A 17,884-nucleotide genomic window follows, 5' to 3' on the forward strand; every position below is an offset into this window, starting at 1 on the left:
ACCAAGCTTACTCCCGAGTAATGCACGCCTTGGAGCTAACCGATTTTGCTAAACTGAAACCTCAGTATTCAGTAGTTAAATCGGCCGTGGTTAGCGCTTTCGGCGAAGCATAAATAAAGCTGGTTTTTTTGTTTTGCAATTTGGGCTGCACTCGGTCTCGAAAAGGTTCGCCATCGCTGACCTAGCCTCATGAATCTGTCTAACCCACTTTTAAAGTTGTCCTTGCCTGTGGCCGTCGCCGGTAGCAAAATGCTGACGACCACACCTTTAACAAAGTCCAGATCTGATCGGGCTGAATCAACAGATTACAACAATACGACGACGTGGCCTTTTAAGCTAATTAAAACCACGGGCACCTCTAAAAAGGACCCAGGAGCCTGACACCTAAAGGATCCCAGGTCCAATAGGAGCTCACCCATTAATTAAGATAATTAACAGGCCTTAATGAAGTACCCACACCTTTGGGACCTAGGCAGGTAGCAACTCAAAAGAGGCAACCAGAGTGTGGAATACCTCCTGGGCGCAATCAACACTGCCCGTCACACACCAGGCTAAGTTCACCCTGTCTACCTTTTAATAGCATTTAATATTGAAATAGCTGCACCCTATTATTTACTGCCTTACCTATTGTTTATCTGGGTTAATCTACCTTAATGATTCACTGAGGATACCTGGACACGGAAGTTTTCAGTCTCAATTCCTTGGTAGGATGCGCCTCCGAGGGTGTTTAATTCATAACTGAAACGAGGGATAGCTGAACGGATTAGATCTGGTTGTCAGTGAGCAGGAGAAATTTTACGATAGCAGGGAGAGCTTTTTAAAGCTGTCAGGGAGAGGGAACTTGTTCCAGAGGGCAGGCCAGACTAGTGTGCCTCTTTAGCACAGCTGCTGGGGCAGGGGAAGTATCTCTGAGGGCAAGGCTTGGGTTAGGCAGGGCTGTGCTGGAGCCCCAAGCTGTTATGCACCTGGCCCACAGGTTGAGAGGGCAGAAAGGTGAGAAGATCTTTCTGTGAAGCGACTAGCCTTGGCGTAGAGACTACCAGTGGAAGGGATCTGGAAGGGCTAGGATCAGTGGTGTGGGCAATTATTTTTTTCCATGGGGCCTTTGATAAGAAACAGAAAATATTCGCGAAAGGGCATTGGGCCTGAGGCTTGCCTGAATATAGCCCTGCAGAAGCCGGCAGCCAAGGCAAATCCGGCTTCTGGCGGGTTTTCTCAAAGATGCCCTCGCTTCCCCAGCACGGCAGGGGGGCCAGTCAGGGTCATCCGGCGGGCCGGATAAGGCCCGCGGGCCGTATAATACCCAGGTCTGAGCTAGATCGTGTAGAGATCAGTTCTGGAACAAGTAGCTTTGCAGGATTCTGGGATCTCTTTCTTTCCCACAAAACAGCACGCTTGCAACTGACCTCCGACCGACAAAAACTCAAGGGTAGCCCTTTGAGGGGGGGTCCCCAAGGCTAGTATCACACTTTGGCAGCTGGAGCTACAGTCCACTCTTGAACACACGCATACATACAATGCATACGGTCAGTGCAAACTGGATTAGCTTCCTCCTGCCAGTGATTCTAACTGCTGGTGTTGACTCAAATGTGTAACATACAAGAGATCCCAGTCACCAGCAGAACTGTAGTTTCATCTGGTTCTGGTGGGCTTTCCGGGAGAGTGGACGAATGAGCCTGGTGGATTCATTCCTAACGCTTCTTGCATCTGTGGCCAACATCCTCTGGACACAGCGTGTAACAGACTTCCCTCTGTGATAGACCTCTGAAGATGCCAGCCACAGATGCCTAGGCGAAACGTTAGGAACAAGATCCACCAGACCACGCCATGCAGCCCGAAAACCCATCACAATCCCAGTTGAATCCGGCTGTGAAAGCCTTCGACAATACATTGTGGTTTCATCGTTCGATTGATTCATGGGATCTTTTTTATTGTTTTCACTTCGAGCCACTTCTCAGCAGATGCTAAGTTCAATAGATAGAATTCCTGATTAAAAGGGTCACCGAGACGCAGGTGTTGGGAAAGACCCGTCCCTGCGTGCCGAGAAGAGGGCCCAAATGTCTGCGCTATCGGGCTTAAATAATTTTCCCCGCGATGGCATTGGTGGGGTGGAACAGACAAACCACAGAGTGGTCTCTTTCCAGCTTTGTGCCTTGACAGCCTGCTGCCAGAACAACACACAGTGAGCGATTCAGCGAGTCCTTCTCAAGGCACAGAGGTTTGAGTTTGGGAAAATGGCGGTGGACCCATTTTGCCCGCCGGAGCCCTCTCCCAGCCAAAGAGTCGGTCAGTATTTCTCAGCTACTGGAGCTTCCGAGCGACCTCAGGTTGTTGGTCAAGCAGTTGTGCCTTTCAACTCCTCTTCAAGTTCAGCACACATTTGCTATCATTTTGGGAAAGGGTCGGAGGAAGATCAGTCAAGCGAAAAGGGGAGGGGGGAAAAAAGGAGGAGGGAGGGAAAAGATAGAGAAAAATGAAAACTGAATCTCAGAGCAAAAGGAGGCCGGAAGGGGGGCTGGACCCGTCTGAGACTGGAAGAGGCCATCGGCCGCCATGCCCAAATGCGCACACGGTGAGCTCCGGACCGTGCCGAACCACAGAAACACACCAAAGTGAAAATGAAGAAAAACTCTGTACCAAACAGGCTACAATAATGACTTCAGGGGTGTTGTTCCATTGAGTAGCAATTTCATTTTAAGTGACCAAAATAACTTTTGATATTTGGTCTTAACAATCAGTAACCAAACGTTTTGAAAATGGCTCAGCTTACATTCTTTCTTATTGAGGTTAATATATAGAAAGAACGTTAGAACGCATGCATCGGTAATCGGTAAATAGTAGCCGCCAGATTCTAGATGATAAACCAACTGGCCTCGTAAAACTTCACGGCTGTTAAAGCTGCAGGCTCAGGGTTTTTCAAAATACAATAATGGTCACAATCAGGGAGGACAACGCTGTGCAATTGGTTTGTTCTTATGCCTCTCGAAACGTCTTGAAAAACCCTGACCTGCCTTTAACAGCCGCGGTTTAACGAGGCCAGTTGGTTAATTATCTAGAATCTGGCTAGCTGTTATATTTATATTAGATTACGTTGCCGTGCCGTTCTAACTTATGTTTATATATATTACTCCAAAGGGAGAATGTAAACAATTTTTCCAAAACATTTGGTTCCTGTTTGTAAAATTATAAAATTATTTTGGTTACTTACAAGTAAATTGCTACTCCAGTGGGAGAACTGATTTTTTGACTCCCTCGGAATACAACCAAGTTACAGAGCAAGAGCTAAATATCTCTCATCTCTGTTATCCATTAACCAACGTCGCGGCATTCATGCTAGCACGCCTCAACTATTTTCCTATCAGCGGAAAACCTTCAGGGAGATACCTCCAGATCCCTAAACATCAGAGACTATGCCGCTATGATGGATCTATAGAAACCATAACTCATATTCTTCTGGAATGCTGTCTTCACAGTAATCATCGCGCATGATTTTAATTACACCCTTCGCTACTTCCAAGACTTGAGCACTCCAAGTTCCAGACCACTCTGCTTTCTGCTAAGTGACTGTAATCCATCGATCACCTTGGCAGTGGCTAAATTCTTGGAAAGCATTTTAAAACACCTCGTGATTTAAATGTCTTTAAAAAAGTTTTCTCTTTTAATGTAATATTGTCGAAGGCTTTCATGCGTTGAATCACTTAGGTTGTGGAGTTTCGAAGGGAATACGTATCAGCAGTATTCTCTCCGACGCCGCCACTAAGCATCTGTGGCTGGCATCTTCAGAGATCCACAGATGCAGGCGAAACGTCAGGAGAGAATGCTGCTAGAACACGGCCATACAGCCCGGAAACCACACAGCACCCAAATTTTCTCTTTTAAATGGAAATATGCTAATAATTTATATGCCATTAAAGGTTAAAATGAAAACGAACTAATTTTTTGAAATCAATATTGTAGCCTGTTGGTACAAGTTTTACTTCATTTTCACCAGACCGCAGAAACAAGCATCTCAATTGGTTTTAAACGACTCCAAGGGCTGCTTTAGATCTGCCGGTCTTCTGCGTGTCCCGGAGGACACGTCGCTCTCACGCTCACGTATACCACGAGACACGGATTAAATCCACCCGAGCAACTGGGCGTGACCCCGGGACCCAAATCCGTTCAGAACCAGTCCACGAAAACCTTTTGAAAGCCTCAGACAGCTCAGCTCCCCTTCGGGACTGGATCAGCCGCAAAAGGTTCATCGCACACGCACACCAACACCCAGACACAAGCGCAACGGAAGGCCGAAGGAGAGCCACGCAAGCCCAACGCAAAGTGAAAAGCCACAGGGAGACGACATCACTACTGCCAGAGGGGGCAACGAGCAGGTTAGGGGTGGACAGCTGAGAGGTCGGGGCTACCCCTACGTCGGGCATAAGGTGTTTGCGGGCGCCAGTACCTTCTCCTCCGCGGCCATTAATGCTTTCAGCGTTTGATCCATTATCCTTAACTGTTCCTCCAGCTGTCGGACTTGGCTGTTAGTGGATACATGAAAATGCACAGAGCCATTCACAAAATTCAGTGAGCCAATCACAAGCGTGCAGTGATCACCCCCCCAACCCCTTCCTGCTCTCCCCCTCCCTCCCTCCCTCCCTCCCCCCGCCCGCCCCCCCGGGATACTACCTCTTGACACGCAGCCACCACACACACAGAGACAGACGCCACGGGGATTGGTGCACACCGCCGCCACGTCACAGTGCAGAGCTGGACACCGACAGACTGCCAGATAAACGGTCATGCTCAGCCGCAGCACCCAGGAAAGCTCTACACACAAGGGGTGGCGCTTACCTTTCTGAGAGTTCGGCCCGCTCCTCAGCCCGTTCCAGGTCGCTCTCAATGATCACCAGCTTACGAGCCACCTAGAGCAAGACGGAGAGTAAAAGGGGACTGATGGCAAGTGCAGGCATATTCGAACTAGGAGGAGAGCTCTCCGCCATCTGATGGATCGGCCGCCACAGGCAAAGGAGCCTCTCTCCCCACGGCTGCTGCTCTCTCCCCACGGCCCCGGGTTGACCAGATTTCTCCACCCTCAGGTGCACTCTAATCTGGAGAACCGGGTTTGATCCCCTGCTCTGCCGCTTGAGCTGTGGAGGCTTATCTGGGGAACTAGATTAGCCTGTGCACTCCAACACACGCCTTGGGATAGCCACAGTTCTTCGGAGCTCTCTCAGCCCCACCCACTTCACAGGGGGTTTGTTGTGGGGGGGGAGGGCAAGGAGATTGTCAGCCCCTTTGAGTCTCCTTGAAGGAGAGGAAGGGGGATATAAATCCAACTCTTCTTCTACACTGCCCCTTTCCCAGACGGTCACCCCTCACTCGCCCACTCACAGGTCTACGTCGTTCCCCCCATCCTGATCTCAAGGTCCTGTCTACTCCCCAGCAGCTACGGACAGGGTGGGAGTGGAAGAAGAATGGTCCAAAAGTCTCCAAGAGGAGAGGCCGATTTCACAACCGGGAGTGCACAAATGAAGGATAATTCAGCCTAACGCTGTCGTTTTCTTGGGGAGAGATTTCCAAACTCCTGGAACTGGTTTATTCTTTTCTTGTGGGGACCCCAACATGACTGTGCAGAGGGCCAAGAACCGCTCTTTACAGTCGCCGGGAAAAACATTCTTCCTTTTCAACACCCCACAAGAGCTCCACTAGCACAGCAGTGGTTCTCTCTCAAACAAACTGACTCCCCAAGTCCAGATTTCCTTGGCCCCAGGGAAGGCAAACTGTCCAGAGCCCCCAAGAGGCCTCAGCCGCCCTCAGGAACTGACCTCCTCATACTTGCGGTCGGCGTCCTCAGCAATGTGCTTGGCCTCTTTCAGCTGGATCTCCTGGATCTCCATCTTCTCCTCATCCTTCAGGGCTCTGCTCTCAATGACCTTCATTCCTCTGGGAAAGGCGGGAGAGAGAAGCAAATTGGAACTCTGTCCCCAAGCACTGCAGACTCCGCGCCCTGCAGCGAGATTTGAGTCCAGTAGCACCTTAGAGACCATCCAGCACCTTTGCTGACCCCCACTCAGTGTTCCTAGGAAGGGGATGGGGCCAGGCAGGGGTTTACCACGTTTCCCCGAAAATAACACAGTGTCTTATATTAATTTTTGCTCCCAAAGATGCGCCATGTCTTATTTTCAGGGGATGTCTTATATTTCTGTGTTTTGTTTGTCAGGCATGCTTCCAAACAACAACTTTGCTACGTCTTACTTTTGGGGGATGCCTTATATTTCACACTTTAGCAAAACCTCTACTACGTCTTATCTTCCGGGGATGTCTTATATTCGGGGAAACAGGGTAGTAGTTAAGAGCAGGTAGATTCTAATCTGGAGAACTGGGTTTGATCCCCCACTCCTCCAACTGAGTGGCGGAGGCTTATCTGGTGAACCAGATGTGTTCCCGCACTCCTACGTTCTTGCTGAGTGACCTTGGGCTAGACACAGTTCTCTCAGGACTCTCTCAGCCCCACCTGCCTCACAAGGGGTCTGTTGTTGGGAGAGGAAGAGAAAGGAGCTTGTAAGCCGCCTTATTTATTTGTTTGTTTGTTTGTTTGTTTCATATACCGCCCTCCCCCTGAGGGCTCAGGGCGGTTCACAAGAGGTTAAAACATACATTAAAACATAATTTAAATACCAATTGCATAAAAACAGAACCCATTAAAAAATGTGGACGGCGTCTGGCTACCCCCTCCCCACCCTTGTGCCCACGGGAGGCCAGATGACACGGTAGATGTATTTGTAGATGTAGATGAGTCTCCTTACAGAAGAGAGAGGTGGGGTATAAACCCAAACTCTTCTCTTCGACTTTTGCAGATTTTTGAAGAGATTTGGGCTGCCACCACAGAGCAAGAATTTGAACGGTGTGATTGTGAAGTGAAGGTCTGGCAGTCATGTTGTGGATGGCATTGCCTCCTGTGATTGGTTCTCATCACGTCAAAATTCCAAAGGTGCCCACAGGATCAAAAAGGTTGGGACCCCTGTGCTAATACACCGTGGACTTTTTGGGACCCCTGGGGTGGGGGGGTGGGTGGGGTTACATCTCTCTGAATACACAAATGTAGAATGCAAAGTGTTCCCGTAATATTAACAGGCTCTTTCTCTGCAATGGCATACTCCTGCACAGAGCCCCAACTCCTACACCGAGCTCTTCGGGGGGGAGGGAGGGCTAGAAGACCAATAAATTTAAAAAAAAAATAAGATGAACAGGCATTTTGCCGATTTCTCCGTGAAATCCGGAGTTTCCCCAAATATTGTTGCGGTTAAGAGCAGGTGCACTCTAATCTGGGGAACCGGGCTTGATTCCCCACTCCGCCACTTGAGCTGTGGGGGTTTATCTGGCGAACCAGATTAGCCTGTGTACTCCCACATACACCAGCTGGGTGACCTTGGGCTAGTCACGGTTCTGTCAGGGGCTGATGGGAATTCTAGTCTATGAAAATCTGAAGTGCCGTAGGTTGGTCACTCCAGGGGCATCTTCATTCAGCTATGTGAATTCACAGGTGTCAAACTCGCAGGCCCTCCAGATGCTATGGACTACAGTTCCCATCATCCCCTGCCAGTATGATGCTGGCATGGGGATGATGGGAACTCTAGTCCACAACATCTGGAGGGCCGCGAGTTTGACACCTATGCCGTAGCATAACAGGCTCTTTCTCCGCAATGGCATACTGCGACACAGAGCCACCATCCGGAGAAACCCAGAGTTTCCCCAAATATTGTTGGGGTTAAAAGCAAGTGTACTCTAATCTGGGGAACTGGGCTTGATTCCCCACTCTGCCACTGTGGAGGCTTATCTGGTGAACCAGACTAGCTTGTCCACTCCAACTCATGCCAGCTGGGTGACCTTGGGCGAGTCACAGTTCTTTGGAGCTCTCTCCGCCTCACAAGGTGTTTGTTGTGAGGGGTGGGGAAGGGAGATTGTAAGCTCCTTTGAGTCTCCTTACAGGAGAGAAAGGGGGGATATAGATCCAACTCTTCTTCTCCTTCCCCCATGCACGAAAATATCTCCTGCATCTTGCAATCGACCCTGTGACGTCCATCTTGTGCTCAGCCGGGCCCAGGCTGCCAGGTGAAAAAGGCAACCGGCTCAGCCCTACCTCTCGCTCTCATCGGCCGCCTTCTCGGCCTCCTCCAGTTTCTGCAGGGCGGTTGACAAACGCTCTTGGGCACGGTCCAGCTCTTCCTCTACCAGTTGGATGCGCCTGTTCAGAGAAGCCACGTCGCTCTCCGCCTGCAGGGAGGGAGGGAGGGAGGAAGCAGGTGCATCAGGAAGGGTGCATCGGGCCCTCACTGGCAGTTCAGAGGACTGAAGGGCAGAATTACCGAGGAGCAGAATTACGAAACCAAAAGGTGCCGGAAGGACTTGGAGAAAGAATCTGAGAGGTAGGCAGGGAAGCAAGCCATTCTCAACAGGAAAAGATGCTCTGGAGCACAGGTGTCAAACTCGCAGCCCTCCAGATGTTATGGACTACAGTTCCCATCATCCCCTGCCAGCATCATGCTGGCAGGGGATGATGGAAACTGTAGTCCACATCTGGAGGGCCGCAAGTTTGACACCTATGCGGGAAGGACAGTTTTGGTTTCCACTAATCTTCTCCAGCACCAGATTTCTGGTGATACATCTGAACAGTGGCAAATCTGAAAGAGGACAGTGACGTCACAGAACACCTCACCTGTTTCGAACCCATGCACTAGACTGAACACTGTGTCATGTTGGGGTGGTGCTACCTTTTCAGCACACATGCCGGCAAAACTATGTCTACCTAGAACATCCTGACCCAGGCGAGCCCAATCTTGTCATAACTTGGAAGCTAAGAAGGGTTGCCCCTGGTTAGCCCTTGGATGGGAGAACACCAAGGAAGTCCAGCATCTCTATGCAAAGGCAGGTAATGGCAAACCAGCTCTGTTACTCTGCCCGGACCTGAATGGCCCAGGTTAGCCTGATCCTCGGAACTAAGGAGGGTTGGCCCTGGTTAGTTCTTGGATGGGAGAACACCAAGGAAGTCCAGCATCTCTATGCAAAGGCAGGTAATGGCAAACCAGCTCTGTTACTCTGCCCGGACCTGAATGGCCCAGGTTAGCCTGATCCTCGGAACTAAGGAGGGTTGGCCCTGGTTAGTTCTTGGATGGGAGAACACCAAGGAAGTCCAGCATCTCTATGCAAAGGCAGGTAATGGCAAACCACCTCAGGCAATGGCAAACCACCTCTGTTACTCTGCCCAGACCTGAATGGCCCAGGTTAGCCTGATCCTTGGAATTAAGGAGGGTTGGCCCTGGTTAGTTCTTGGATGGGAGAACACCAAGGAAGTCCAGCATCTCTATGCAAAGGCAGGTAATGGCAAACCACCTCAGGCAATGGCAAACCACCTCTGTTACTCTGCCCAGACCTGAATGGCCCAGGTTAGCCTGGATCCTCGAACTTTTCAAGGAGTGGCTGGCCCTGGTTAGTTCTTGGATGGGAGAACACCAAGGAAGTCCAGCATCTCTATGCAAAGGCAGGTAATGGCAAACCACCTCAGGCAATGGCAAACCACCTCTGTTACTCTGCCCAGACCTGAATGGCCCAGGTTAGCCTGATCCTCGGAACTAAGGAGGGTTGGCCCTGGTTAGTTCTTGGATGGGAGAACACCAAGGAAGTCCAGCATCTCTATGCAAAGGCAGGTAATGGCAAACCACCTCAGGCAATGGCAAACCACCTCTGTTACTCTGCCCAGACCTGAATGGCCCAGGTTAGCCTGATCCTTGGAATTAAGGAGGGTTGGCCCTGGTTAGTTCTTGGGTGGGAGAACACCAAGGAAGTCCAGACTCTCTATGCAAAGGCAGGTAATGGCAAACCACCTCGGGCAACGGCAAACCACCTGTTAGTCTGCCCTGACCTGAATGGCCCAGGTTAGCCTGATCCTCGGAACTAAGGAGGGTTGGCCCTGGTTAGTTCTTGGGTGGGAGAACACCAAGGAAGTCCAGACTCTCTATGCAAAGGCAGGTAATGGCAAACCACCTCGGGCAACGGCAAACCACCTGTTAGTCTGCCCTGACCTGAATGGCCCAGGTTAGCCTGATCCTCGGAACTAAGGAGGGTTGGCCCTGGTTAGTTCTTGGGTGGGAGGTTCACCGGGCGAAGTCCAGACTCTCTATGCAAAGGCAGGTAATGGCAAACCACCTCGGGCAACGGCAAACCACCTGTTAGTCTGCCCTGACCTGAATGGCCCAGGTTAGCCTGATCCTCGGAACTAAGGAGGGTTGGCCCTGGTTAGTTCTTGGATGGCAGCCCACCAAGGAAGTCCAGGGTTGCTATGCAGAGGGTTAGGGCAAACCACCTCTGAATGCCTCTTGCTAAGGTTGTTGTAGCTCCGTTGTGACTTGACAGCACTTTCCACCTACCTATAAAATGTCCACCAAACAGAACGGGGGGGGGGGGGGAAGCAAGTGCTGAAACACTGGAGCAAGCTAAGCCCCCAGAGTGCCCCCAGGACCAGAGGGCCTCCCTTCAGAGACAGCCAGGAGCCGTGAGGGAGGGTCCAGGAAGTGACAGCGGGCACAAGCCACGCCCACTGGCTTCTCCCACGACCCCCAGCCCCATGCGCATGGCGGCCATCTCTGGTTCCTGCCTCAGCAGCCAGGCAGAGCAAAACCGTCAGGGGTGCCCATATGCGCAGGGGTCCAGCTCGCCCTATAACAGTGGTGGCGATCCTTCGGCACTCCAGATGTTATGGACTACAATTCCCATCAGCCCCTGCCAGCATGGCCAATTGGCAGGGGCTGACGGGAATTGTAGTCCACAACATCTGGAGTGCCAAAGGTTCGCCACCATGGCCCTATAACAATGAGGATTTAGCAGTCAGCCAATGGAAAGCCCTTCTTTTCCTCCCAAGGGAAGCAACTCTGCCATGCTCCCTTTGCAGGCGTGAAACTATTAGGTAATTCCCAAGGTAATTCCCACTGGAAAATCAAAACAATTCCAGCTCCTTCTGTGGTGGTCCACGTGGCGCCTGCAGGCGTTTTACTCGAGAGTAACTGGAGCACGCACATTTCTCTTGAATTGACACCAGCAACGAGAATTCCCAAGAAAGACGGGTCTGTTTTAAGGGACACAAGAGGAATATTGTTTTCGTGAAGGAGACGCGGGTCCCTGTTCCCAAAGCGTTCCAACTCACAGGAAGGGCCCCCAGGCAGAAAATCTAGGGAGAGGTCACAGGGGGCAGGAAATGGTCACAGAATCTGCTGAACAAAAGAACATGGCATGTGTTGTTCTTGGGTGTCCTTCCGATGAGACACCTCCCCTCTGCTAAATCCACACTGTAAGCTCTGCGGGGCAGAGATCTCTCCTCTGAGCACGGTACTTCCTTACTACAAATAACAAATTAAAAAGTGCAAATGGCCATTTCCATATCTCGTTGCTCTTATTTTTACACTGCGTAGAAATTTGGCCTTCCGTCTTGCAGTCACTTGGATGCCCGTCAACATCCAAGCATCTGGTTTACCTGGAACATGCCCCAGGTACAATGTGGTACCCAACAGCTCCAGACACTGAGCCTGTGCAGTGGGCAGAGTGTTTGCACAGGTGCTAGGAGACTCAGGTTCCAATCCCCATGCCGTCAGCTTAACCTACCCCAAAGGGTTGTTGTGAGGATGTAAGGAAGAAGGCAAATTATTTAAGCTGCTCAGAGTCTCCACTGGGGAGAAATGCATGGTATAAATGAAGGAAACACTATTGTTTACGTGCTACAGTCAAGGGCACTAGTGGCTTTGACTGGCACAGATTGCCCAAGCGGGGAGACACACAGAAGCAGGACGGAGCCGAGCGTCAGAGAGCTCTGCGCACCCGCCTGGCCCCCAGTTGGCCAAACCAGAGACCAACCATGAGTGGCCGTTGGACTACAATCACATGCGCACACACTGGAATGGCCCCATACAGTTGCCCTACTTTTCCTTGGCTGCCACTTGACAGCGCCAGTCTAGACGGCGGGCCTCGGAGGTGGCTCCACACGTCCAGATGGGCTACGAGGACAGACGGACGAGGTCTCCCGAGCAACCAGAATAGTTGAGGGGGGGGGGGGAAGGGCTGTGGAGGAATGCAAGAGACTCCGCTCCACTGAGAAGCCCTTTCGGGGCCATCTTTCCAGATTTCGATTTGCCGTCGGCCACTCAGATATGCTGGAAATGCAGCTTTTAATAACAAGCCCAACTAATTTGCGAGAGGGCGCGAACGAAGAAGCCACAACTTGGCGCGCTTTTATAGCTGCAGCTCGCGAAATATAGACATCTCCACCTTTCCCAGCCTGTGCAGGGATTTAAGAAAGAAGCCAAGCGTGGCAGCCTCCCAGTGCCCACTTCACCGGGAAATTCCCTTGCACACGCGCGTGGCACAGTCCCAGCAGAAAGTGTTTACACCCACCCTCGGTCAGGACTGCACCGGGGCTTGTGAGGGAATCCGGGGAGATCAGCCCGCCCAGTTCCTCCAATGGAGCAGAAGTCAGATAGTTTGAGGGGTCTGCAACCTGCGGCTCTCCAGGTGCTCATGGACTACAATTCCCATCAGGCCATGCTGGCAGGGGCTGATGGGAATTGTAGTCCATGAGCATCTGGAGAGCCACAGGTTGCAGACCCCTTTCACTTTGCAAAACACACTGTTAAGAACGTTTCAGGCTATAAAAGCTGCTCTTCCGGGAGGGGAGAGCTGGCAAAGAAAAAACGGGGAAAACCATTTAACAGCACGTTAATAATTACATTAGGATCTTTCCCCCACTGCTGCCTCTCTTCCCCAGAACGATTAAAGGTCAGCTCCCAACTTCCTGTTCCCAAAACAGCCACAGGCTCTCACTACCCTATAAGGGGCAAATCACTACTTCTCTGCTGGCTGTTTTTCCACTGTAAAGCAGGGACTTTGCCTTATATGGTAAACAGAAATACCGAAGCCCAACGCCGGGCACTCCCTGGACTCCCGGATAGATACACACCAGCGGCTCCCTTTACGTTTGCTTATTTGCGAGACAGTTTCATAATGACAGAACCCTGAGCGGGTCACAGAAGTTAAGTGTTGCTACCATGAAAGGAAGACAGATTTCCTTCCCAGGTTTAGTAGCAGAAGCCCAGGAAGTGACGGAAAACAGGCCCTCGCTTCAAAAAGATCTGGGGCTCAATTCACAGAAGTGTATTTGGAGAAAAATGCAGCCCGGTGCAAGATCTGAGTTTCCCACCCCCTGTATGGGCGGCTGCCCTCTCCCACCGTCACTAAGCAACTTTTTTTGCACCAGGTCATCTCAAAGGAGGACTCCCTGAATGTGTTGCTCAGTACGTTTTAATCTCATCCTTTCCCCAAGGAGAACGGTTCCCCTCGCTTCTGTGGTATCCTCATATCCACCCTGTGAGGCAGCGGTGGCGAACCTACGGCACGGGTGCCAGAGGTGGCACTCAGAGCCCTTTCTGTGGGCACGCGTGCACAGAGTCCGACATGTGGAGGGGCGGAAAATCACCCCTCACGCACACACACACATCTAGGCTGGTCTGGGTGTGATCGTTTACCTGGGAGTAAGCTCGGTTGCTGGCTATGGGGCTTGCTTCTGAGTAAACCCTCCTAAGGTTGTGATTCACCCATTCGAAGCATTGCATGGCTGCTTCACCAAGCTTAATGCCGAGTAATGCGCCTCTAAACTAAAACGTCAGTATTCAGGTTAAATGGCCGTGTTGGCACTTTGAGATAAATAAGTGGGTTTTGGGTTGCAATTTGGGCTGCACTCGGTCTCGAAAAGGTTCGCCATCACTGCTGTGAGGCATGTTAGGCTGAAGAGAGTGTGTGTGTGTGGGGGGGCCTGCAACAATATTTTGTCGAAGGCTTTCACAGCCGGATTCAACCGGTTCTGGTGGGTTTCCCGGGCTGTGTGGCCGAGGTCTGGTGGACCTTGTTCCTAAACGTGAGGAACAAGATCCACCAGACCACGGCCACACAGATGGGAAAACCCACCAGAACCAACTGCAGCAATATTGTCTCTGACACGTGTCCTGTGGAACACAATGAGCCTTTCCTCCTGAGCAAGGAATTTTATTCCTTCGCACCACAGCCTGAACGGCAACCCAGTTTTAGTTGCAAGCCCCTGATTTCGTCTGACTAGGCCTCAGGGGACAGTTTCTCCTCTCCCTTGCAGTAGCTTGCAGCTGCACCTTGCAGAGAGAAAACAACTAGGCGGGCCACATGCCAACAAGTCAAGCACAGGAGGAAGGGCCAAGTCCGTGCCTCAGGCAGCGTTTCCGCCCCGGCCTCCTTCCAGGACACAAGAGGGTGGCGTGAGTGCGATTTTAAGGCCACGCAAAACCAATCCAGTATCTGTCGTCGCAATCGCGAGGAGGGGCGGGGCGACAGAGTTCTACATTCAAGGTTGGTACGGGCTGGACGCTGACAGCTTTCTCTTTAAACGGAACAAGCTGAGAATTGGGATCCGGTTCTTAGTTCTAGGACAAAGTTCTTCTGAACGCTGGGAAATGGCTTCTGAGTAAAAATGGATAAGACCACAGGTAAACACAAACGGTTAGCAGAGCTCAGACACACCTGGGTGTCAAATCATGCAGAAGCTGTGTTTGTGTGGTACAAAGAAGGTGGGGGAGAAAGATCCCCCCACTCCCAAACTCCTCACCTGCACAAGTCCTGTGAAGTTTGGTCACTGCAGCTTCCTATCAGCTGCCTTCTACTGAGTCCAAGTATGGTCGATAAAGGTTAATCCTGGCTAGACTTCAGTTCCCACAGATTCCCGGCAGCACTCTTCCACGCCACAGACTACCTGGGCCTAGAGGTGCCGCTGACTGAATTTCGAAGGGCCTTTAGCGCAAAGGAAGCGCTCAGCCTCTGGGCCACAGCCCCTTCCCCCTTCTGGATGGATCTCAGAAGCTCAGTGGCGAATGCACGCTTGCCCAATCCAAGCCTCTATCGTGGAAATAGAGAAAACTCACAAGCAGTTTTTAGCCCAGTGGTTCTCAACCTGTGGGTCGCGACCCCTTTGGGGGTGGAACGACCCTTTCCCAGGGGTCGCCTAAGACTCTCTGCATCAGTGTTCTCCATCTGTAAAATGGATAAATGTTAGGGTTGGGGGTTCACCACAACATGAGGAACAGTATTAAAGGGCTGTGGCATTAGGAGGGTTGAGAACCACTGTTTTAGCCAGTGTGATGTTGTGGTTAGAATGTCTGGGACATACAATTCCCATAGGCCCCTGCCAGCATGGCCAAGTGGCCGTGCTGGCAGGGACTGATGGGATTTGTAGTCCATGAACATCTGGAGAGCCGCAGGTTGCAGACCCCTGGACTCTGGGAGATCCAAGTTCCCGGCCCCATATCTGCCATGGAAGCTGGCTGGCCCAGTGACTTGATCCCAGCAGTGATTTTGGATGCGGGTTAAGCCAGCTGCTACCCTCCCAGCCTTGCCTACCTCACAGGATGGTTGTAAGGCTAAAGCGGCGCTCCTCGCATGGGCAGCCAGGCTAAACCCTGAGACAAACATTTGTAGGACCCCTAACTGCTGCTCTGGGATATCCGGATGACCCGCTGTGACAAATCTGTTCCCTGGCACCCCAGAGATAACTCCCCAGGGCCTACTCGGCATCACAAGGGTGCCCACTGCAAACCTGCGCCGCAGGTCCATTAAAACCAGTCAAAGGGGAAACCACACTAAGCTCCAACTGGAGGCCCTCTTCTCGAGGAGAAGGTCAAACTCTTCAGAAAACCATCCCCAGCCCTCAGCCAACTTAACTCCTCAAGCCCTCACCGGAGCTGCCTTCCCAAGCCCTCTGGCCCCCACCTCAGGCCCATTAAAACCAATCAAAGTGGAAACCACACTAAGCTCAGAGTGGAGGCCCTCTTCTGGAGGAGAAGGCCAAACTCTTCAGAAAACCCATCCCCAGCCCTCAGCCAACCTAACTCCGCAAGCCCTCGCTGGAGCCGCCTTCCCAAGCCCTCTGGCCCCAACCTCACCCTGAACCTTTCAGTGCAAACAGATTGTCTTGGTCAAAAGCAGGTCCTGTGCAGGTGCAGGTCAAGGGGGGCGGGGGAAGGCAGGCCCAGGAAGGTCAGCGGGCGCCCCCTCCCCCCCCCCCACCTTTGGCTCTCTGGCTCCAGCCTCTCCCTTTCAGGTTCCTTCCAGGAGAAGGAGCAGGAGGGCAGCCTGGAGCAAGGCAAGGCAAAGGCAAAGGAGGAGGTTTGGCGGCGGCTTTGTTTGCTGGCCTCCTCCTCCTCCTCCTCGGGGCTGGCGAGCCCCGACCCCTCCCTCGCCAAGCCGGGGGGGGGGCCCCTCTGGAGGGCCCCAGCCACGCGCCCCCCCGGGGCCCTCCCCGCCGCCGCCAGCCACCGCCGCCGCAGGAGGCGCGCCACCCAAGCGGTGCGTAAAGGCGCAGAGCCGGGGCGCGCCAGGCTCCTACCTGCTCGCGCAAGGCCCGCTCCTCGTCGAGCTCGCGCTGCAGCCGGCCGGCCCGCTCCTCCGCGCCGTCGGCCTGCTCCTGCAAGCTGCGGATCTTCCTGCGCACCGCCTCCAGCGAGCTCAGCCCCGCCGCCATGGCCCCGGCCCCGCACCCCGGACGCACGCGCGCGCGCACGGCCCCGCAGCAGCCAAGCAAGCGGCGGCGGCGGCGGCGCTCCAAGCCCAGGCGAGCTCCGCCTCCCTCTCCAGCCGCCGGCTCCACCGGGACGCGGCCGCGGACCAGGCCGGGAGACGCCCTCTGCGCGCTTAAAGGCCGGCCGCAGGCGCGCCGCCAGCCCGACCCTCCGACGCCGGAAGCTGCGCGCTTCGCTGCCTGCCCGGGGCCGCCGGGATCGGGGCCGCCGCCCCGCCCCCGGAGCAAGGAGCGGGACACACAACACCCCCGCCCCCGCGTTTCTGCACGGGCTCCCCCGGAACCGCGTCCAAGCCCGGGGCTGCGGATGCCCCCCACGCGCCCACCCCCTTCCCGTTTGCGCTTCCCCGGGCTGCAGAGTTGCACTGCCTCGCCAGGAACTGCTTCAACCCCCCCCCCCGCCCCCCAGGCAGGCAGTGGGGCTGCAGGGCAGAGTGGGCGCCAAGCCCTCGCCGTGCCTGGGGGGGCAACAGTCAGAGACCCCGTAGGTGGGGAGCAGCTGAGCCTGCCCATTCGGGGCACGTTCACACACACAAGCACACCCGTGATTGTGACTGAGAGAACGCCAGGCTGCGAGTCTTCACCCTGAGAGGCTAGATTTCTCCCTGCAAGCCCCCATGGAGGCACAGCCTGTCACCTGAGCATACCTCGAAGTACTTAGTTAAGCTGCATATCTGCAGCCGCAGAGTGGGGGTATGGTACGCTCAGTGGCTTCCCCGCAATGTGGAGGGGAGGGCTGCGCGGCCTCCTTGCCTACTTCATGGGTACCTGGCTCTTCCCCCCTAGTGGGGGCCCAATCTCCCTCTTGTCCTGACAACCACCCTGTGGGGCAGGTTAGACTAAGAGAGCCAGCGTGGTGTAGTGGTTAAGAGCAGGCGGACTAATCTGGAGATCCGGGTTTAATTCCCCACTCCTCCACCCTGAGTGGCAGAGGCTTATCTGGTGAACCAGATGCGTTTCCGCACTCCTACATTCCTGCTGGGTGACCTTGGGCCAGTCACAGTTCTCTCAGGACTCTCTCAGCCCCACCTGCCTCACCAGGTGTGGGGAGAGGAAGGGAAAGGAGTTTGTAAGCCCCCTTGAGTCTCCTTACAGGAGAGAAAGGTGGGGCATAAATCCAAGCTCTTCTTCCTCTTCTTCTTCCCCACTCCCACACACGCCGGCTGGGTGACCTTGGGCTAGTCACAGCTTCTCGGAGCTCTCTCAGCCCCACCTACCTCACAGGGTGTTTGTTGTGAGGGGGGAAGGGCAAGGAGATTGTCAGCCCCC

At 53.3% G+C, this 17,884-nt stretch overlaps 1 protein-coding gene across 7 annotated transcripts in view; it reads right to left on the reverse strand.

Moving 5' to 3' along the window:
- Nucleotides 1-17,884, reverse strand: part of TPM1 (tropomyosin 1) — a 41,383-nt gene that overhangs the window by 15,617 nt on the left and 7,882 nt on the right. For 5 of the 7 annotated variants that reach the window (XM_048519642.1, XM_048519646.1, XM_048519641.1 and 2 more), the window contains 4 exons: nt 8,120-8,253; nt 5,805-5,922; nt 4,831-4,901; nt 4,442-4,517 (listed from right to left, as the gene is read on the reverse strand). In XM_048519642.1, coding sequence (XP_048375599.1) covers nt 4,442-4,517; nt 4,831-4,901; nt 5,805-5,922; nt 8,120-8,253 — 399 coding nt within the window. Of the gene's footprint in view, nt 1-4,441; nt 4,518-4,830; nt 4,902-5,804; nt 5,923-8,119; nt 8,254-16,423; nt 16,853-17,884 lie in introns of those variants that run through there. The other 2 variants (XM_048519645.1, XM_048519644.1) reach the window with 1 other exon arrangement.

This window comes from Sphaerodactylus townsendi, linkage group LG17 (genome assembly GCF_021028975.2).
Source record: "Sphaerodactylus townsendi isolate TG3544 linkage group LG17, MPM_Stown_v2.3, whole genome shotgun sequence".
In the NCBI taxonomy this organism is placed as follows: domain Eukaryota; kingdom Metazoa; phylum Chordata; class Lepidosauria; order Squamata; family Sphaerodactylidae; genus Sphaerodactylus; species Sphaerodactylus townsendi.